This window comes from Rattus norvegicus, chromosome 3 (genome assembly GCF_021556685.1).
Source record: "Rattus norvegicus strain SHRSP/BbbUtx chromosome 3, alternate assembly SHRSP_T2T, whole genome shotgun sequence".
NCBI classification, from domain to species: domain Eukaryota; kingdom Metazoa; phylum Chordata; class Mammalia; order Rodentia; family Muridae; genus Rattus; species Rattus norvegicus.
The window spans coordinates 89,860,881-89,884,316 of NC_141536.1; the positions used below are offsets into that span (position 1 = coordinate 89,860,881).

Consider the following 23,436-nt stretch of genomic DNA (forward strand, 5'->3'; position numbering starts at 1 on the left):
AGCTATCCACATAGTATCTGGGTTATGTCTTTCTAAGTAACCTAGAGATGCCATCAGAGCACATGTGTAGGGCACATATGCAAATGAGGCCCATGAGGAACTTGAGAATTGAGTATTGAGGGGTTTTGCTGCCTCCTGAGAGTCCTTGAACCTATGCCCTATGGACATCAAGGGGTAACTGCTAGAAACTGGACAAGTTTCTTTAGTTTTCCAAGCCTGTTTCCTAACTGAGTAGTTGGGGCGAAGGATAGCAGTGTCACAGGAGGGTGGATGTACTAGTGCATGTCCACACAGCACTTACATCAGTGTCATTCAACAATGGGAGCTCAGTAGATGGCAAGTGTTATTGTTATTATTGCTATTAATTCTTCTGGGAAGCATCTAGTGGGGAAAGTGCTTCAGCTCTGATGCCTTTTTAAGAATACTTAATCTCTCAGCAGCAGGAAAGTTGTAGGGTATTTTCATTCCATTTGACATAGACCCATTATGGCTACTAGCAAAATTGGATTGGTCATTTGGTGTCGAGTCCAATTTCTTTATAGATTCAAGAGGTAAAAATATGATCAAAGCTTTTCAAACTGCACTGCAGAAATCCAAAGATGCCAGCAGTAACCTTTCCCATGATGTAAATGCCACGAGGCTGGCCCTGGCACATTAAGAACACCAGCTCCCAATTATCCTCCGGCAGAGTCTGGAGCGCTTTCTCTCTCTCTCTCTCTCTCTCTCTCTCTCTCTCTCTCTCTCTCTCTCTCTCTCTCTCACACACACACACACACACACACACACACACACACACACAAGACAAAAGGTAATCATGGTTATCTTGCTAAGTCACTGTTTTCCCCATTGATTTTCACATTATCACAGCACAGGGGCCTCTGCAAGGTCTTGAGTTAGGCATCATCACCTCCACTGCATCTGTTGACTATTTTCTCCTTCTGTGAAGACAGGAGTCTTCTATGCACTGGGCAGAGGAGGAAACCTTGACAGTGAAGAGATGCTTTTTAGTGCGTTCTGGTTAGATGGTTTGCCCTCAGGTTGGTTTGGTTTATGTGCCAGTCCTTATTCCTGTGAAGCGCACCCATTTTCTGATGGGTTTGCCCTGCTCAGCGTAAGTACAGTGAAGAGCTGCCTGAGGGATCACGTGTCTCACAATGTTTGTAAATGGCTTCACTGAGCTGAGGTATAAGGGCTATGGCAACTTCTCACTTGTTACCAATTGGATTTGTCCCGATCGTCTAAAGCTTTCTCTCTGAGGCCCAGAGCTATCATGGGTTCTTAGAATCAGCCTCCAGCCAGCTAGGGGAGCCCAGTGGCTCCTGATCCTTGTCTGAGATTGGGCACCAAGGGTGTGTCTTAAACTGCCTTAACAGAGCAAGAGCTCAGAAAGCTGAAAAGAGACATAGGCTATAGGCCCCAAACCACAGAAGAACTATTTGGATAATAATGAAAATTGTCAAGTAATTTAATGTGCTGGCACCATACCAAGCAGTCTACTGATCATCAGCTAACAAGTATAGGGTGTTTGCTAGGTGCAAGACCTGTGTTAATAATTTTTCAGGAACTAACCTTATCACCATCACGATATGCAGACTCTGGGTCTCTGAACTGCTTCCTAGGACCATTTGGATGGTGGGAGCCATTCCACTTTTGGGGGTCAAGTTCAGGTAGCCTCACAATGAGACTGGAGATGAGTCAATGAGACTGAAGTTGGTGACAATCAAAACAGAATGGATATGAGTGGCCTTTTCTAGAGGTCAACCTCCTAGGAGGAGTATAGAAATTGCTAAGATTGGGGTGTTAATAGATCTCCAGAAGGAAATTTTCTTCTCCAATGGGGCAGGTGCCAACCTCATGTGCATTATCAGAATGCTGTGAACTTGGGAGCTGTAATACGAATGCTGACATGGGGAAGCATTTATAATGGCATATATAAAGTCCACGTGAGATTTTTCCCATTCCTTTAGATCCAGACTTTTGGGAACGTGACTTGCGTGGTCTTAGAGTTGCTGACATTTTCCAGGAATGCAGGGCTTCCTCAATGTTCATCAAAGTTCTCTGAGGGCAATGACAAATTTATATTCCTGAGGACTGAGCATTGCTCAAAAGTATATATTTTAAATTATGTTAAGAAGACATGTGAGTGGCAAACGAAACCATGGAAAGGTGCTTAACATTGTATCATTATAGGAATGCAAAAAAAAAAAAAAGCCATAATGAGACCTACCTCAAACTCATTAGGATACCTACTGTGCAGAGACCACAAGCATCAGTGAGATGTGAAGAAATAAATTCTTTGTTGAAGAGAATGAAAAATGGTACACCACTACAGAACACAATACGTCAGTAGAAAACAGAATTCTGCTTGACTCAGTCCTCCCTCTCATGGGTAGATCCCCAAAATAATGAAAGCAAGAACTGGGAGGGACATTTTTAGATCTGTGTGAGTATTGCCACAACTTAATGTGGCCCAAAGGTGAAGACAACTCAAGTCCTTACGCATCGGCAGACAAGATGATACAGTGTGTGTGTACATTTGAGTATTATTCCGCCTTAAAGTTTAGAAAGGGTCTTCTGATGCCCGCTGCATGGACAAAACTTGAAGTTTACGCTAAGTGAAATAAGCCAAACATAAAGACAAAGGTTACTTTCTAGACAGGTAGAGTGTTGGTTTCCAGGACTACGAGGGGAGACAAGAGAACTGTCTTTTAATGAACATAGAGGATCACGTTGGCAAGCTGGAAAGTCCTGGAAAGAGCTGCACAAGAATGTAAAGGTCTATACGTCACCCAACTGTGTATTTAAAATGAGTAACATGCTGAGTGCTCTGGACTGGAGAGACGGCTCCGTGGTTAAGAGCAAGCTCTTTTGGAAGATGAAGGTTCCCTTCTCAGTACCAACATGGCAACTCACTAATGTCTGTAACTTAAGCTTCTGGGGGACTGGACACCCTCTTCTGTGAGAGAGGATTAGCACTGGATTTGTCTCAGAGGCCCAGTACACAGACTGCGTGGCATACAAGCAATGCTCAGTTCAGTTCACTGCATAACAGTATTGACTCTGTGTACTTAGGAGGACCTTCCATTATACCAGGAAGTAGCTTGTTGTTCTTATTTATTTGTCTGTTTATTTACCTGCAGAAACTTAGAGCAACTTTCTGAAGTTTCAAAGCCAGAAAAGTGGTCGAGGTGGGAATCCTGGTCAAGTTACCCCGACACACAGGCCCTTCACACAGGGCTCTTGGACATTTAAGTTGGGGTTCATGTTTGAAAACGGGGGAAACCACTAGTGAGTGGAGAATGGGTTAACCCTTTCAGGGGTGAATGCAGAAATGGAAATGCGCTGGGGTGTCACATGAGGTTTCACAGGAACCTGTCCCTTAACAGCAAGGTTTGTCTGTGGATCGTGAGTGAAGGGTGAGAAAAGACTCCAGCACTGCTTGTTTCTAAATTCACGAATCCTTGCTCTGGGTCCCCTTTGGAATCTAGTGGGGAGCACTAATCCAAAGATGGTAGGACAGACTTACCGGCCGGGGCAGGCTGTATTGGTACATTTCTGGTCGGTAGGTGGGCACCCACTGCACTCCAGCCCTGGGCCGTGTCATGGTCCCTGGAGCACTGGTCACCACCTCTGAGTATGGCAGGTGCTGAGTGGAGCCGTAGGCCTCCTGGTGCCGGCTTTGGCCCGCGTGGCCAGCAGACGCCAGGCTGAAGGCTTCCTCCAGAAGCATGTGCATCTGTTGCCGGACTTCGTCGATGGAAGGCTGCGAGCTCAGTGTGGAGGTCTCCGAGTGGCCCTTCATCTGCCGTGCTCTGCCGTAGCCCCGGGGCTCATGGACTCTGTCCACGTTGGTCTCTTCTATGATCTCGGGCTCAGTCTGTGGGACAAACAGAATGATTTGTTAATGAGGTGCTTTCCTGTACCCTAAAATATTCGCTGGGCCTGACGCGTCAAGCAGCCTGTGCTAACTTAAGTCAGATCCAATGTGTTCTATCTAGGATCCCACGACAGGAGCTGTCGGCTAGGTTTTACTGGAACCGCTGTAGTCTTCAGGTCTCTACAGCTACGCCAGTGCGGCAGACTTGCTAATGAGCATAATAATGAGAAATGGCTTTCACTGATTAAATTAATGGCATTCTCAAAATCTCTGATGCCTTTGGGTATATGAATCTGGAGCACCGTGTAGCCTATACCCCAAAGGCTGGCAAATCGTTCTAACTGAGCCTGGGACCAGCCATTGGTCAGGGAATTGCTGATTTCCTGATTCCACGACCTTCCTTTCACATACAGATGATCTACAAGTATAATGTGGCGTGAACGAACAGTTCTGAATGGGGCCCGGTGTCCTGTTTTCATGACTACGCCAGGAGATTCAGATGCTGGCTCAAGTTTGAGATCTACTGATCTAGAACGTTCTCTTTCACCTGCCCCTGTTATCCAGGGAGTAGCTACAGAACTGAGCGGGGTGGATAACTGAATCCCATTAGCTCCCAGGGAAGTCTACATGGACTGTCAGCTTAGGTTGCCTATTGAGGAAGGTGTGATTAGTAAACCGTGTCTTATGCTGTGTGGGATGCCTGTGAGTGTTTATTCTTTCCCACTTCTAAGCCACACTGTCACGCTGGCCACACACAAATCTCAGAATGCGAAAAGCAGGAGACAAGGGGTGGCTCAGGTGATTAAGGAGTTGTTATGGCAAGAGATCAAAGGTGCACCGAGAAGGGCATTGAAGATGTCCCAGCCTTGGAAAGCTGCTCCCTTTCCACTTTGTCATATGTAAAAGGATGGCATACTGCTTGTCAGAGGGTTGAACAAGGAATTGGTGAATGTCCCTGGGAGGATTCAGAACAGTAGGACAGGAACAGACACAACAAAGGTAGTCTCCATCATCAACACTCTCATCACCGCCACTGCTGTTAGCCCGTGATGCTCGTGAACTTGAATCACTGTGTATATGAGGCACTTGGCTGCATAAAATAAACACTGTAGGAAGGAATCCGTGGGGAATTCATTCACACAGGCAAGTCATGCTCTCAAAGATCACAGATATATTCATGTTTGTGCTGGATAGTTCTATGTCAACTTGACATAAGCTAAAGTCATCGGAGGGGAGGGAACCTCAATTAAGAAAAGGCTTCTATGGGCTGGAGAGATGGCTCAGTGGTTAAAAGCACTGACTGCTCTAACAGAGATCCTGAGTTCAAATCCCAGCAACCACATGGTGGCTCACAACCATCTGCAACAGGGATCTGGTACCCTCTTCTGGTGTGTGTGAAGATGGCAACAGTGTACTCATATAAATAAGTAAATAAATCTTAAAAAAAAAAGAAAAGGCTTCTATAAGATCAAGCTATGCACAAGCCTATAGGGCATTTTCTTAACTAGTGATTGATGTGAGAAGGCCAAGCCCATTATATGTGGTGCCATCCCTGGGCTTGTGGTCATGGGTTCTATAAGAGAACAGTCTGAATAAGCCATGGTGATCAAGTCAATAAGCCACACTCCCCCATGGCCTCTGCCTCAGTTCCTGCCTTCAGGTTCCTGACTTCCTTCAGTGATGGACTTAAAATATGGAAGTTTAAGTGTTTCTTCACCAATGCTTTGGGTCATAGTAGCACTATGATAGTGCTACATATCATAGCAATAGTAATCCTAACGAATGGTGTTGTAAAAGCATTTTTACTTTTTGTTAGTATTAACTTAGTACACATACATTAGTGAATAAATTGAAAACACAGGCAGCATGAAAAAGAAGTTAGTCATCTCTTCTAATCTTGTCACCAAGTTAGAACTTGTCAGTATGTAGTTCTAGATCAAAATTAGGCTCTCCATGTAGCTTAAGACTAAGTTTATTAGCAAACAACTATAGTATGCAATTTCGAGTATTATTGTTTTATTTTAACATCCAAAGGCAGATCATGGGATAGAACATAAAATTATTCTTTCGTGTGAGGACATGTCGTGTTACTGAGGGCTTTTGATCATTGCCTGGGAAGTGATTTTCTAAAAGCCAGCAAAGATTTTGCTTGGAGAGATCCTCTAGATAATGAATCCGACTTCTAGAAGAACATTTCTGTATAATGCAGAGGACATCTGGAATTGAAGTTCAAAGCCTAAGGGTCTTTGGTTCAAGCTCCATTGTGAAGCAGGTAAATGATTTTCTCAAAGTTGCCTGGAGGTGGGCGCGTTGTCATGGGCATATCCCACTGTGCCTCAGGATCATCAGTGCTGGTTGCTACCCACACACGGCCTCCCTCCCTCCATCTTCAATTTTTCCCTAACACAGAATGGATATTTGGTGCCAAATCACTTCCAGGTGGGAGGTTAACGTCACCGAGGTGAGCTGAGCTCCGATTTTACCACTGTTCAGAGCTGTTATGCATCTGTAGTCAGAAAAGTAAATATATAGTGTGAATCTATAGCTGTGTGTTAGAAGGGCAAGAGTGCATGTCTTAGTAGTGTTCCGTGATCTCCCTCCCCTCCTTACGATCCTTGGGGTGGGGCTGTGAAATGTAGGGGTGGGGGCGGGCAGGGTACCTCCCTGAACCGTGTTAGTGAGGGGTAGCACTACCTTCGCTACAGGAAGTAGACACAGTCCCTGCCCCGACTTCCCTCAGTGATGAACAATGCTGCGAAGTGTAAGGCAAAGGAACCCCTTTCTCCCGAGACGCCTGCTCATGGTGCTCCATCACAGCACCGAAACCCCAACTAGGTCCTGGGAAGGGCCACATCCCTCCTAACACAGCAGTCCTTTGAGTCATCTGAGGTCCTCTTAGGAAGGGAAGCACCTTCCAAGCGCTCTGCCTGCAGACTGGGGCTGTGTTTCTTCTTGTTTGAACGGGACGGCTGCTTTCAGCCTTAGTTGCTTTTTAAGCTGTGTTAATAGAACAGTTAATAAAATTGTGACCTGACCCTGAAGGATTGTCCTATAGGAGAGATGCATAACAAGAGTAAGAGTATAAACTGACAGTGATGGGAAGCTTCTGTGCCAGGCACACTGTTCCCAGAACTTGGTATACATTGACTCTTTTTACTCTTACGGTAACCTAGTGTAATATTAACTCATATAATTATTTTTATTGTACAGATGAGAAAGCTAAGGCACTGAAAACTCAAACAAAGCCCTTGCCCACTGTACACACAAACAGATCTTTTACCATCTCATAGGTGTGTGCTCTGGCCAAAGCAGGAATAGACTTCTGAGGCAAGGACAGAGAGGGAAAAATTACTAGGATTATCGCAGATATAAGCATCACCATAGAAGCACAAGTGCTTCACAGCAATGTGGCAATAAGCAATCAACTGTTCCCAACTGCTCCTCAGGGGTTCTGAACTCCTCTGGGTTCCATCTGCATTTGTCATCATAGCTCAATCCAGAGCTATATGTCTGAAGCCATTGATCAGCTGTTAGTGAGAGAAATCTATATAGTGGGTATTCACATTTGCTCAAGGACCTGTGATGTGAGGAGTCTATCCTATGTGTGGCCCTGCTTAGCCTCTCAGGTCATATAACAGATGTGTCCATTTTCAGATGAGGGGTACCATGACCATTGGCTTACCTGGCCCTTGCCCCTTCTCTTACCTTAGGTTCACTGATGATGTCTTATGCTTAGATAAACAAAATTAAAGCCTCCCTCCACTGACTGATGGTAGGCTTGGGTGCCAAGTCTGTCTGGGGCCATATTTGGGAATGAGAACGCATTTTTAAGACTAACCAGTAAGTTAGCATATTCACTTCTCAACTTCCTAGTGAAAAATCCTGGTGTGTGTGTGTGTGTGTGTGTGTGTGTGTGTGTGTGTTAATCAAAATATGCTTCAATAGAAATAATGAAAGGAGCAAAAAGCAATGAAGGAATGACTGCTAATAATAATAAAAAATAGAACACAGTGATGATCCAAACAAAGAAAATGAAACCCATTGCAATCTGCCAGGGTGACTGTAGCGAACACTGTGACCTTCGTGTATGTCCTTCCAGATGTTTCTGTGTATATGGAAGAGGTTACAGGTCATAAATGCTGGAGCACTTCCAACATACTGCCCCTGCCCAGCACCTCTACCTGCCAACCCAGACAGATCAGATAGATAATGACATATTGCACACAACAGCCTTCCCTTCTTTTTTTTTTTTTTTTTTTGGTTCTTTTTTTCGGAGCTGGGGACCGAACCCAGGGCCTTGCGCTTCCTAGGTAAGCGCTCTACCACTGAGCTAAATCCCCAGCCCCCAGCCTTCCCTTCTAAGTGGGCCATACTCTGACACCAAATCCTCTGGCTTCTGTGATAGAGAACAGGAAGTGTGGGCAGCACAGTTGAGAGAGGAAGGCTGTGGATGATAGGGTTTTTAAGTAGTCTTTTTCTAGAGAGGAACAGAAGTAGCTGCCAAGTGGGAAGGAGAGAAAGTGAGGAGAACTTAAAAGGGCCCACATCTTAGTCAGGAGTTCTCTTGCTATGATAAACATCATGACCAAAAGCAAATTGTGGTGGAAAAGATTGGTTTGGCTTACACTTCACATTATAGTCCACCATCAAAGGAAGTCAGGTCAGGCCCTCGAGATAGGAACCTGGAGAGAGGACCGAAAGCAGAGAAGGAATAACAGACACTTATTGGTTGCTCTTCATGGACTGCTCAGCCTGCTTTTGTTGTAACTCAGGAGCATCTGACCAGAGCTGTCACCACACACAGTGAGCTGGGCTTGCCCACACCAAGCACTAATTCATAAAATGCTAAGTAGACTCGTCTCTAGCTCAGTCTTCTGGAGTTACTGTCTCAGTTGAGAGTCCCTTACTAGCTTGTGCTAATTTGACATAAAACTAACCAGCATGACCACTGAGTATGATGTCACATATATGAAAAATATGAATAGAGGATTAGAGATGTTTACAAATTATTGCTGTTTGCATAGTTCTTTGGTTTAGACACTCTTTCAGAATATACTGACTATTGATTTTTTAAAACAGAAAATAAGCATATATATGTATGTAAATGCATATAATATATAAAGTTTAAAAAAGTTTAACTTTTATTTATGTGCATGTGTATGCATCTGTGTGAGGATGTGGCACATGCATGCAGGTGCCCTCAGAGGCCAGAAGAAGGTGTTGGAAGCTCTGGAAATGGAGTTCAGGTGGTTGTACGCCAGTTTGATGTGGGTGCTGGCAGAAAAGCAAGTGCTCTTAACTGCAGAGCCATCTCTCCAGGCACCATGTAAGGCTCAAAAAATACACATTTATGTGTCTATATATTATCATATATAAGCACTAGATGTAATATTATCTGTCAATAGATATGCAGTCATAAGAAATCATTTTAAAGAATTCATAACTATATTATATGGAGTTTTAAGTTTATAGTTAATATACTCTACTCTGTGATCTGATATCTCACTACATATAGCAAACTGTAAAGGATATTCTTGTGATTAAACTTGCATAAGCTGTGAATTTACCTCTATATTAAATTTACACAAGTGGAATTGTTGGTATAGAGAATATGTATATATTTTAGGTTTGGGTTCATTATGAAATTTCTTATGGTGGATCACATCCCATTGAGAAATTAAAACCATTCTTTATTCCCTGAACACAGGGGGCCCTGATTTTGGATTTTTGTGGTGACCTCCCATAGGACGAACACCTACATTTCTAATCACATTGTTTTCTTTCTTTAAAAGAACTTTTTATACTTGCTTACTTTATTATTTTATGTGTTGCAGTGTTTTGCCTACATATACGCATGTGTGTGCTGTGTTCATGCCTGCAGAGGTTAGAAGAAGGAGTTGGGTCCCCTGGAACCTGAGTTACAGACAGTTGTGATTGCCATGTCGGTTCTGGGAATTGGACCTGGGTCCCCTGGAAGAGCAGAATGTATCCCAGAGTCAATTCTTGGGCTCCACATGTCATTTTCCAAAGAGTAAACCAGTCTCATACACCAAGGCTGCCTATGCAGTGGGTAAAAACTCATGTGACCTCAGTTTCTTTCTGAAACCCCATGGGAACAAATTTGAGGGACATTATAGCTCTGCTAGGGACTCACAGGACTTATGGAAACTATTTCACAAACTTAGTCCTACCATTTAGCCTTGGGGAACATTTTGTAGCTTGAAGTCTTCAACGAAATTAATGACTAGTTTTGAAAAAGAGTACACTAATGGAAAGATAAACTATTGACCAGCAGAAAATATTAGAGTCTATATTCAGGATATGCAAATAACATCTATAAATGAATAAATGATATCCAACTTAAAGATGGTACAATACGCCTGGAAAGATATCTCAACAAATGGGGCTGGGGATTTAGCTCAGTGGTAGAGCGCTTACCTAGGAAGCGCAAGGCCCTGGGTTCGGTCCCCAGCTCTGAAAAAAAGAACCAAAAAAAAAAAAAAGATACCTCAACAAAGGACATTTATCAAAATGTCCAATACACAGGTATCACCAGTAACTGGGAAAACTGTATCACTTCAGATTCAGTAGAATGAGTTATGTAAAAGTCTAATAACAATAAGTGCTGGTGAGGCAGAGAAGTAGGTTTGAATAGTCATCACTGGTAAGAGGGAAAAGATTCGATGATTTCTTTTTTTTTTTTTTTTTACTACTATGAATTTTTTTTTTTATTAACTTGAGTATTTCTTATATACATTTCGAGTGTTATTCCCTTTCCCGGTTTCCGGGCAAACATCCCCCTCCCCCCTCCCCTTCCTTATGGGTGTTGATTCGATGATTTCTAAGTCTGCAGTTTAGAAAAAAGTCAGACCTATGTACCTATTTTACAAGCCAGAAATTGTTTTTCTGGGTTTTCTGAAACAGATGAGAACATGTGTTTACAATATAGCTAAGTTCTCAGAGTATTTTTCATACTAGCACTAAAGTGAAAACAACCCAAATATCCCACAGTAGGATGACAGATAAGCAAATGGCATTGAATTTATATGAGAACAGTAATAGAAAAGAACAAGACACTGGTAACACAACAGGGTAGGCGAATCTTGAGTCGGAGAAGTCAGACACATAGGATGTACCAAACAATTCATTTATACAAGTCCAGGAAAAACAGGGATGTGATGGTGGATATCAGATAGTGGTCGCTCTGGATGTGAGGAAACTATATGGAATGTATGAGAGAGAAAGAGACAGAGAGAGAGAGAGAGAGAGAGAGAGAGAGAGAGAGAGAGAGAGAGAGAGAGAGAGAGAGAGGTAGTTCTGTATTTTGATTGGGTTGGTGGTCATAAGGGTATTCCCATTTACTGCAGATATGAACAGTTTTTTTTTTAATAAGCAAAGGCAAGGTTTATTATGGAGATCTATTACGGGGATCTCTGGGTCGACACGTATCCTGCGCAGGAGACAGAGGTGTCGACCTGAACAGTTTTTTTTTTTTTTTTTGGTTCTTTTTTTCGGAGCTGGGGACCGAACCCAGGGCCTTGCGCTTCCTAGGTAAGTGCTCTACCACTGAGCTAAATCCCCAACCCCTGACCTGAACAGTTTAATATATCAGTTTCACCATGATAAAATAAATAAAATGGGTTGAAACAGTATAGTTGGTTTGATGGGGCTGGTCAAGGAAGACCTACCTAAGGAGATGCTATTTCTGAAGACCTGAAGGCAAAGGGGTTGGCTATGTGCTTACCACAGGGCAGCAGATCTTAAGCTAGGCATCTTAAAATAGGAAAAAGCTTAGAATGTGCAACAAAGAAAAAAACATTATGGAATGAAATTGTGACCCCCAAAGTCATACCCTGCATTGGTATTCCCTAGGACCCCAGAATGTGATCCTGTTTGGAAAGCAAGAGTCTTAGAGGTTGATTAAGTTAAAATGAAGTTATTTGAGTGTGCCCTAAATCAATAGTACAGACATCCTTCTAAGGGTGGACACAGACATCTACGGTGGAGGACAACAGAGCACTCAGCAGGACTCCCATCTACATACCAAGGAGAGAGGAGATCCTCCCTACCATTCTCTAGAGCAAACTAATCCTGCTCACATGGTGACCTAAGACTTTGAGTCCCTAAAGCTCTGAGGAAGCAAACTTCCACTGTTGACACCATTTTGTGTCCTAGCAAACCAAGACATGACCTTGTGGCTGAAGCCCAAATTGTCAGAATTGGGACTGATCCCACAAGATCCCAAAAGCCACAGTAAGAAGGTTGGACTGTTTTCAAAGGGCAACTGCAAACACCTAGAGACTTCTAAGCAGGAGGGAAGAGTGGCTGGAATTTATGGGAAGTTACTTAGGAGGCTCTTGCAATATTCCAGGCAAGAAGAGAGGGCAGGAGTTTGATGAGAGTGGTCATGGGCAAAGACAATGCCAGTGAGTTCCAGACATTTTGGCACAGGACCAACAGGGCTCATTGATGGATTGGAAGTGGGGGAACTGAAGAAGAGAGGATGGAATCAGGCTGATCCCTTTCCTCAGAGGACTCTTGCTATACATACATTTGATGATCTCTGAGCTCCTGGAGTCGGTGTCCTTGTCTGAATCTTTTCATTACTGGAAACTCCTCTCCTGGGGGGCTAATGTGTGTGGCTCTACTTTGAAGTCCTTGCTCAGAAGCAGCCTTCCCAGAGACCTTTATGTTGGCTAAGACAGTAAGATCAGCCCCTATTGTTCTCTACTGCCTCAGCTGCTTCTTGGCCCTCCAGTGTGTCCCTCTGGCACTCCCGTGTCCATCTTTGTACCTTTAATTCTGTTCTACTGGACTGCAAGGTCCTGGAGGGCAGGGATTTGCTCCCTGTTGAGTCCCCAGATGGCACACAGTGAGACCACAATAAATACTCATTGACTGAAATGGCGCAAAAAATAGTTTTGAAATCCTAAAAACATCTGTCTAAAGGTTGTCAGCAGGAAAGGCATTTTCACAATTCTAGGACAAACAAGACAGACACACTGCAAGTGGAGCTGCGGGTCTTTAAGAACATGCAATCCAGAATCCCAGGCACGGGCCTCAAAGTAGAGGAATGTTCTAAAGGTCTCTACTTTCCACACTTGCCTCACCCAAACACTGCATTTTAGAGGATGAGACATTGAAAAATCCCCCCTGCTACCCCACAATTTGCCACAAGGCTCTGTTTTTCTGCTTGGTACTAATCAGCAGCCCCACCCGGCCAGGAGAACAGTCTCCACAAATTCTACATGTGCCTGGCAAGGGCCCAAGAGCAGGCCAAGGGTGGTAGCTAGTAAGATAAACCCCAGGCATGATAAATGTAACTGGTTCCTTTCCTGCTTTTTCTCTCCACCAATCATGGTCCTGGGGCCCACACTAAACAGGACAGCTTCCCCCTCTTTAATGCCTGCTCTGGATCTCACGGGCCCACATGCTGCCTGCCTTGCCGGAAGCAGGGATATATTTAGAAAGCTACTTCTGGAAAACAAACTCCAGGGGCTCTGCCTTTGTGAAGGCTGGCAGAGCAGTGGAGAAGCCTTTGCAGCCATTTCTGTCTGAGCCTTCATCTCAAATGAGTCTCCACCAATAAAATGAGACTGGCCCTTATTGGCACAGGTTGGGGTCTAAAGAAGAGTTTGGTGACCTCTCTCCTGCAAAAATTCACGTTTCATTCCACTGGCCCACTGCAATCACAGTGAGGCCATAGGCTGAGAAGACAGTGTGGTTTCTGCATTTTGGGCAAGCTAAAGAGACAGGATGCGGTTTCCTCATTGGCTTTTAATCTTCCAAACAGTGAAAACTGAGACCACACAGACAGGGCAGGGAGAGACAGAACTATCCAAGTCTTCAATGTCATTCCTGCTGCTATGCAGACATCTCTAGCATGCGGTAGGGGCCTGAGCGGGCAGACTCCAGCATTTCTGTCCCATAGCCTGCTGTTTATCATGTACAGTGGGGTTTAATACTGAGTAGGTTAGAATATCCCACTGGCCCATGCTGTTTGGGAAAGTGTGTGCTGGAATAACAGGTAAGGTTTCAGGTCCCCATCACCAAACCCATCTTCAGTTACATCATACCATGAAGGTTCCCTTCAGGTAGTGTTAGTCCCTTCCTTGGTGCAGGACACGTTTCACAGCAGATGGAAGATGCCTACAGGACTGGGATGGAAAGGAGGCAGAAGACAGAGCATCACTCACTGATGGTAGAGTCTGAAAGCCATGGGTACCACTGTTTCCTGCTTCCCTCCCCCATACAGTGTTGCCAGCATCAGCCCATTTGTTCTCACAGTAATCCCACGAGATAGGACCACATGCATGCCCATTTTATACACAAGCACCCTAAAGAACAGACTGGAGAAGCAACTATTCATAATTCACACAGCCAGGTTCCAGAAACCACAGCACAGTCCCTGTGTTGCTTGTGAACTTTGAAGGGACTCTATAAGCCACAGTTGCCTGACTAAACTAGTTTTAACTGTTTCAAAAAGTAGTCAGCCCAGGCTACTATTTCCAAACTCTCAATTAACATAGATGGAGAAACCAAGATATTCCATGACAAAACCAAACTTATACAATATCTTTCCACAAATCCAGCCCTACAAAGGATAATAGATGAAAAACTCCAACACAATCACTATTCCTTAATATCTCTTAACATCAATGGACTCAATTCCTCAATAAAAAGACATAGACTAACAGACTGGACACTTAAAGAGGATCCAGCATTTTGCTGCATACAGGAAACACATCTCAGTGACAAGGACAGAGTAAAAGACTGGATTTTCCAAGCAAATGGTGCCAAGAAACAAGTTGGAGTAGCCATTCTAATATCAAATAAAATTGACTTTCAACCAAAAGTTTCAAAAAAGATAAGGAAGGATACTTCATTTTTATCAAAGGAAAAATCCACCAAGATGAACTCTCAATCCTGAATATCTGTGCTCCAAATGCAAGGGCGCCTACATTCATGAAAGAAAGCTTACTAAAGTTCAAAGCATACATTGCACCTCACACAATAAAAGTGGGAGATTTCAACACCCCACTTTCATCAATGGACAGAACGTGGAAAAAGAAACTAGAGATACACTGAAACTAAGAGAAGTTATGAACTAAATGGATTTAACAGACATCTATAGAACATTTAATCCTAAAACAAAAGAATATACTTTCTTCTCAGCACCTAATGGCACCTTCTCCAAAATTGACCATATAATTGGTCACAAATCAGGCTTCAAGAGATACAAGAAGATTGAAATAATCCCATGCATCCCATCAGATCACCACAGACTAAGGCTGGTCTTCAATAACAACAAAAACGACAGAAAGCCCACATATACATGGAAGCTGAACAACATTCTACTCGATAATAACTTGGTCAAGGAAGAAATAAACAAAGAAATGAAAGACTTTTTAGAATTTAATAAAAATGAAGGCACAATATACCCAAACGTATGGGATACAATGTAAGCAGTTCCAAGAGGAAAACTCATAGCTCTGAGTGCCTCCAAAGAGAAACTGGAGAGAGCATACACTAGCGGCTTGACAGGACACCTAAAAACTCTAGAACAAAAAGAAGCAAATATACCCAAGAGTAGTAGATGGCAGGAAATAAACTCAGGGCTGAAATCAACCAAGTAGAAGCAAAAAGAACTATACAAAGAATCAACAAAACCAGGAGCTGGTTCTTTGAGAAAATCAACAAGGTAGATAAACCCTTAGCCAGACTAACCAGAGTATACACAGAGAGAATCCAAATTAACAAAATCAGAAATGAGGGGCTGGGGATTTAGCTCAGTGGTAGAGCGCTTACCTAGGAAGCGCAAGGCCCTGGGTTCGGTCCCCAGCTCCGAAAAAAAAGAACCAAAAAAAAAAAAAAAAAAACAAAATCAGAAATGAAAAGGGAGACATAACAGAATCTGAGGAAATTAAAAAACTCATCAGATCCTACTACAAAAACCTTTACTCAACAAAACTGGAAAATCTGGATGAAATGGACAATTTTCTAGACAGATACCAGGTACCAAAGTTAAATCAAGAACAGATAAACCATCTAAACAGTCCTATATTCCTAAAGAAATAGAAGCAGTCATTAAAAGTCTCCCAACCAAAAAAAAAAAAAAAAAAAAGCCCAGAACCAGATAGGTTTAGTGCAGAATTCTATCAGACCTTCATAGAAGACCTAATACCAATACTATCCAAACTATTCCACAAAATAGAAATAGAAGGAACACTACCCAATTTCTTCTATGAAGCTACAATTACATTTATACCTAAACCACACAAAGACTCAACAAAGAAAGAGAACTTTGGGCCAATTTCCCTTATGAATATTGAAGCAAAAATACTCAATAAAATTCTCATAAACCAAATCCAAGAATACATCAAAACTATCATCCATCATGATCAAGTAGGCCTCATCCCAGGGATGCAGGGATGGTTCAATATATGGAAAACTATCAACAAAATCCACTATATAAACAAACTCAAAGGGAAAAAAACCCCACAGGATCATCTCATTAGATGGTGAGAAAGCATTTGACAAAATTCAACATCTATTCATGTTAAAAGTCTTAGAAAATTCAGGAATTCAAAGCCCATATTTAAACATAGTAAAAGCAATATACAGCAAACCAGTAGCCAACATCAAACTAAATGGAGAGAAACTTGAATCAATCCCACAAAAATCAGGGACTAGACAAGACTGCACACTCTCTCCCTACTTATTCAATATAGTACTCGAAGTCCTAGCCAGAGCAATCAGCCAACAAAAGGAGGTCAACGGGATACAAATTGGAAAGGAAGAAGTCAAAATATCACAATTTGCAGATGATATGATAGCATACTTAAGTGACCCTGAAAGTTTCACCAGAGAACTACTAAGCCTGATAAACAACTTCAGCAAAGTGTTGGGGTAAAAAATTAACTCAAACAAATCAGTAGCCTTCCTCTACTCAAAGGATAAATAGGCTGCGAAAGAAATTAGGGAAACGACACCCTTCACAATAGTCACAAATAATATAAAATAGCTTGGTATGACTCTAACCAAGCAAGTGAAATATCTGTATGACAAGAACTTCAAATCTCTGAAGAAAGACATTAAGGAAGAAAAGAACTCATGAAGTTAGACTGCAGGGAGACAAATAACCCTATTAAAAATGGGGTTCAGAGCTAAACAAAGAATTCACAGGGGGTTGGGGATTTAGCTCAGTGGTAGAGTGCTTGCTTAGCAAGCGCAAGGCCCTGGGTTCGGTCTCCAGCTCTGAAAAATAGAAAAGAAAAAAAAAAAAGAATTCACAGCTGAGGAATTGCCGAATGGCTGAGAAACACCTAAAGAAATGTTCAACATCTTTAGTCATAAGGGAAATGCAAATCAAAACAACCCTGAGATTCCACCTCACACCAGTCAGAATGGCTAAGATCAAAAACTCCAGTGACAGCAGATGCTGGCAAGGATGTGGAGAAAGAGGAACACTCCTCCATTGTTGGTGGGATTGCAGACTGGTACAACCATTCTGGAAATCAGTCTGGAGATTCCTCAGAAAATTGGACACAGTACTACCTGAGGACCCAGCTATACCTCTCTTGGGCATATACCCAAAAGATGTCCCAGCATATAACAAAGACACATGCTCTACTATGTTCATAGCAGCCTTATTTATAATAGCCAGAAGCTGGAAAGAACCCAACTGCCCTTCAACAGAGGAATGGATACAGAAAATGTACATCTACACAATTGAATATTACTCAGCTATCAAAAACAATGACTTTATGAAATTCATAGGCAAATGGATGGAACTGGAAAATATCATCCTAAGTGAGGTAACTCAATCACAGAAAAACACACATGTTATTCACTCATTGATAAGTGGATATTAGCCCAAATGCTGGAATTACCCTAAATGCACAGAACACATGAAACTCAAGAAGGATGACCAAAATGCGAATGCTTCACTCCTTCTTTAAAAGGGGAACTAGAATACCCTTGGGAGGGGATAGGGAGGCAAAGTTTAGAACAGAGACTGAAGGAACGCCCATTCAGAGCCTGCCCCACATGTGGTCCATACATATACAGCCACCAAACTAGATAAGATGGATGAAGCAAAGAAGTGCAGGCTGACAGGAATCGGATGCAGATCTCTCCTGAGAGACACAGCAAGAATACGGCAAATACCTAGGCGAATGCCAGCAGCAAAGCACTGAACTGAGAACAGGACCCCCATTGAAGAATTCAGAGAAAGAACTGAAAGAGTTGGAAGGGGCTTGAGACCCCATATGAACAACAATACCCAACAACCAGAGCTTTCAGGGACTAAGCCACCACCCAAAGACTATACATGGACTGACCCTGGGCTCCAACTACATAGGTAGCAATGAATAGCCCAGTGAGGGCACCAGTGGAAGGGGAAGCCCTTGGTCCTGCCAAGACTGAACCCCCAGTGAATGGGATTGTTGGGGGGAGGGCAGTAATGGGGGGGAGGGGGGAGGGAAACACCCATATAGAAGAGGAAGGAGAGGGGTTAGGGGAATGTTGGCCTGGAAACCGGGAAAGGGAATAACAATTGAAATGTAAATAAGAAATACCCAATTTAATAAAGATGGAGGAAAAAAAAAAGAAATTGAGGAAGATTTCAGAAGATGGAAAGATCTCCCAAGCGCATGGATTGGAAGGATTAATATAGTAAAGATGACCATCTTGCCCAAAGCAATCTATAGATTCAATGCAATCCCCATCAAAATTCCAACTCAATTCTTCATAGAGTTAGAAAAAACAAATTTGAAAATTCATTTGTAATAACAAAAAACCCAGGATAGCGAAAACTATTCTCATCAATATATGAACTTCTGTGAGAATCACCATCCCTGACCTCAAGCAGTATTACAGAGCAGTGGTGATAAAAACTGTATGGTATTGGTACAGAGACAGACAAGTAGATCAATGGAACAGAATTGAAGACCCAGAAATGAACCCACACAGCTATGATCACTTGATCTTTTACAAAGGAGCTAGAACCAACCAGTGGGAAAAGAGCATTTTCAGCAAATGGTGCTGGTTCAACTGACCATCAGCATGTAGAAGAATGCAAATAGATCCATTTTTATTGCCCTGCACAAAGCTCAAGTCCAAGTGGATCAAGGACCTCCAATAAAACCAGATACACTCAAACTAATAGAAGAAAAAGTGGGGAAGAGCCTCGAACACATGGGCACTGGGGAAAGTTTCCTGAACAGAACACCAATGGCTTATGCTCTAAGATCAAGAGTCGACAAATGGGACCTCGTAAAACTGCAAATCTTCTGTAAGGCAAAGGATACTGTCAATAGGACAAAATGGCAACCAACAGATTGGGAAAAGATCTTTACCAATCCTACAGCTGATAGAGGGCTAATATCAAATGTATACAAAGACTCAAGAAGTTAGACTCCAGAAAATCAAATAACCGTATTAAAAAATGTGGTACAGAGCTAAACAAAGAATTCTCGGCTGAGGAATATCAAATGGCTGAGAAGTATCTAAAGAAATGTTCAACATCCTTAGTCATCAGAGCAATGCAAATCAAAACAACCCTGAGAGTCCACCTCACACCAGTCAGAATGGCTAAGATCAAAAACTCAGGTGACAACAGATGCTGTTGAAGATTTGGAGAAAGAGGAACACTCTTCCATTGTTGGTGGGATTGTAAGCTGTTGCAACCACTCAGGAAATCAGTCTGGAGGTTCCTCAGAAAATTGGACATTGAACTACCTGAGGACCCAGTTATACCTCTCTTGGGCATATACCCAAAAGATGCTCTAACATACAACAAAGACACATGCTCCACTATGTTCATAACAGCCTTATTTATAATAGCCAGAAGCTGGAAAGATCCAAGATGCCCTTCAACAGAGGAATAGATACAGAAAATGTGGTACATCTACACAATGGAATATTACTCATCTATCAAAAACAATGATTTTATGAAATTCATAGGCAAATGGATGTAACTAGAAAATATCATCCAGAGTGAGGTAACCCAATCACAAAAAAACAAACAAAAAAAAAACCAAACAAAAAACCAAAACAACCACACATGGTATGTACTCACTGATAAATGGATATTAGTCCCAAAGCTCGGATTACCCAAGATTCAATCCACAGACCACATGAAACTCAAGAAGAAGGACGACCAAGGTGCGGATGCTTCAGTCCTTCTTAGAAGGGGGAACAAAAATACCCATAGGAAGAGATATGAAGACAAAGTTTGGAGCAGAGACTGAAGGAATGGCCATTCAGAGCCTGCCTAGGGATTCAGCCCATGTACAGCCACCAAACCCAGACAATATTGCTGATGCCAAGAAGTGCATGCACATAGGACCCTGATATAGCTGTCTCCTGAGAGGCTCAGCCAGAGCCTGACAAATACAGAGGCGAATGCTAGCAACAAACCATTGAACTGAGAATGGGGTCCCCATTGGAGGAGTCAGAGAAAGGATTGAAGGAGCTGAAGGGGCTTGCAACACCGTAAGAACAACGATACCAACCAACCACTCCCGGGGACTAAATCATCATCCAAAGAGAACACATGGACAGCCCCACGGCTTCAGCTTCATATGTCGCAGAGGATGGCCTTGTTGGGCACCAATGGGAGGAGAAGCCCTTGTTCCTGCCAAGGCTCAACACGCCCCAGTGTAGGGGAATGTCAGGGTGGGAAAGGGGGGAAGGGTTGGGTATAAGGGGTGGGGGAAAGGGAATAATATTTGAAATGTAAATAAAAAATATCCAACAAAAATAAAGGAGTCAGTCGGAAAGCATCAGGGAAAGCTGCTTTGTGTTTTAAAGTGAGATTAGTCACCTTGGCTAAGCTGGTGCTGCAGGCCAGAAATGGACAGGGAGGTCCTCACCTGTGATTCAGCACTATTTCATAGCTGACAGACTGTTTCCACATCTTCTCAGATACGTGCTTCCTCCTCCTCAGCCTTGCAAAGGCCAGACAGCTGCACAGAGTATCTTTGGCACCACCTCTTTCACATCCACCTCAGATGCACATACGGCCATCTTAGTGAGGGCTTCCCAATGCCACAGTGCACACCTGAGTACCACCCGGGAGCCACAGTACCACCTTAGGTTGGCTGTTTCCTGAGTGGCCACCCAAAGAGGAAGGGAACAATGAAATGGAGGAGTGTGTGGGACTCCTTCCTCAGAGAAGTCCTTTCTCAAGCAGCCCACACGGCGACAGTCTTGGCACCGTCCTTTCCTTCCTGTGCTCTCATCTGGTTCTCTGGCTGTGATAGAACACTGACCAAAATCACTTTAGGGAGGGAGGACTTCATTTCATCCTACACTTCCAGGCCACAGTCCCATCACCGAGGGAAGTCAGAGCAGGAGCTGAGGCAGACACTATAGAGGAGTGCTGCTTCCTGACTTGCTCAGCATGCTTTCTTGTAATAATCCTGGCCCACCTTCCCAGGGGTGGCCCCTTCCACAGGGGGCAGGGCCTTCCCATATCAAGTCATTAATCAAGAAAATGTCTCAGAGACTTGCCTACAGGCCAATCTAAAGGAAGTAAGTCCCCGACTGAGGTTTGCCTCTTCCCAGGTGACTTCTGGTTTGTAACAAGTTGACAATGAACCAGCTCACCCTGTGTCCCAGCTACCTGCCAAGGGTGGGACAAAGCCTGTGTCAGGTCACTGGTTATATCTGACTCGGGTAAATCAACCAGTGTTGGCCTCACTATCCCCATGATTGACACAGAACTGGGCATTTACTCTACGGTGGTACAGTCAGAGTAAAACTTATAAACTTTGCTTCATAATTGGGAAAAGAAAATTTTCTGCTGTGCTGGTTAATGCAGGGTGAAGCCATGAGAGCTGGGACTGTTGCAGCCATTTGGTAGAGAGAAGCAAGCCAGTGCATAAGAGAACATAGTCCTGTACATTGTAGAGGGATGAGCTGACATGTTAATCAGCATCCCTGAACTTGCTGTAATCAATGCATTTCCTGTTGTTTTAAAACAGTTGTTGAGTTGGCTTTAGCCAAAGCATCTGACCTGATAACCACCGCTCAGACTAGAAGAAACAGCAGTGCACACGGACACGAGTTCACAGCTTTCATAGTATGTATGTGATTCAGAGGTATAAACTGCCCACTTCACGAGTCTCAGCTCAGGAGTCACCTCTTTGGCTGACACCCTTGTTTGTTCATTTGCTCAACAAATAGAGACACCGACTCTAGTGTATACCAGTCCTATTCTGAGGGCTGAAGTTACGGGAATGAATAAAACATGATTTCTGCCCTTCAGGAGTCGAATGGAGAAATAATACAAAGAAGTCAACAAGCAGAAGCCAGGGGTGGGAGTTAAGGACTGTGGGCTGAGAACTAGGTATTACTGGGACAAAAAAGATGGGCATCTAAGCCAGACCCAAAGATAGGCATGGGAGCCCAAAAGATTGTGGGCAAGATGACATTTAAAGTCCTGAAGGTTTTGCCCACGCCAGGATGTTTACCTTGAGGAGTATGTAGGACAATGTCTTGAGATATTTTTGGTTGTCATGACTGGGAGGAGATACTGGCAGTTCCAGGTAGAGAGAGCCAGGGATACTGTCCAACATCCCATGCACATAAGAACTATCCAGTCCCAGGTCTTAACCTTAGATGAAGCTGGCAGGAAGACATGTTCCCCACAGAGTGATAAGCACACGTGAATACAGAAAGCAAAGAAACCACATGATGCAACTTGGGGAAGGGCAGTTCAGTTGCAGCTGATGGGTTGGGTGATGGGGTGGAGGCGCCAGCTATCGGTATATGGCTGCTTCAGCCACAGCACAGAAGTCTTGAGCTGTGGGAGCTTGTGAGGTGCGGGCTCAATGTTACAGGAGGAGCCAGATTGTGTGGTGTGGTAGAGGTCACTCAGTCAGTGGTGGTAAACAACAGTAACTGTACTGGCCAGTGGCTGTGGACGTCCAGGGAAGATCAGATCTCCTGCGGGACCCTCCCCCACCCCCGACCCAAGTTCATTGTCACAGCAAGCCTAGACCTTTCTGAACCACTAATCACAACCTGGACAGAATTGGTTTTTCATCCCCTTCCAAAGCCTCACCCAGAGCCATGGAAGGGCTAGTGAAACCTAGGCGTGTTCTCATGTGAACACCAACAGACATTGGTTCCCCAAAGGCTTAGGGATCCACCAGTAGGCCAAAGGGCACATAAGCATAGAATAAACTAGAAGATTTGGCTTTGCTTCTCAGGAGAAGAGGGGCCAGGTGCTGGGCTCACCTCCAGCTGCCCACCTCAGAGATCAGCTTCCTAGGAACACTTATCCATGGTTAAAACAGGAGCTTTACCTAAAATACCCAATGACAGGTCTAGAAAGCCAAACTCTTTCACTCAAGCTCAACACAACTCTGCTGAGCCATCTGTGCTCCAAGGGAAGTCATCTGAGATCTAATGGTAGTCATGGTCTGGCTTCTAACTCTCCCCAGCCCTGCTTTCTTCTCTTTGACAACTGGTATTTATACAAAGATCATACTGCCTTCGGGACTACTCCAAGGCCAACAGGCAGTGGGGTCTGAGAGTCTGAGAGGCTA

The 23,436-nt window shown here is 43.5% G+C and overlaps 1 protein-coding gene across 4 annotated transcripts in view; it reads right to left on the reverse strand.

Annotated features, from left to right (window-relative positions):
• The window catches only part of G2 (protein), a 276,275-nt gene that overhangs the window by 19,926 nt on the left and 232,913 nt on the right, over positions 1 to 23,436 (reverse strand). For all 4 annotated transcript variants that reach the window (XM_087645743.1, NM_001437728.1, XM_087645740.1 and 1 more), the window contains 1 exon segment: positions 3,527 to 3,877. In XM_087645743.1, coding sequence (XP_087501869.1) covers positions 3,527 to 3,877 — 351 coding nt within the window.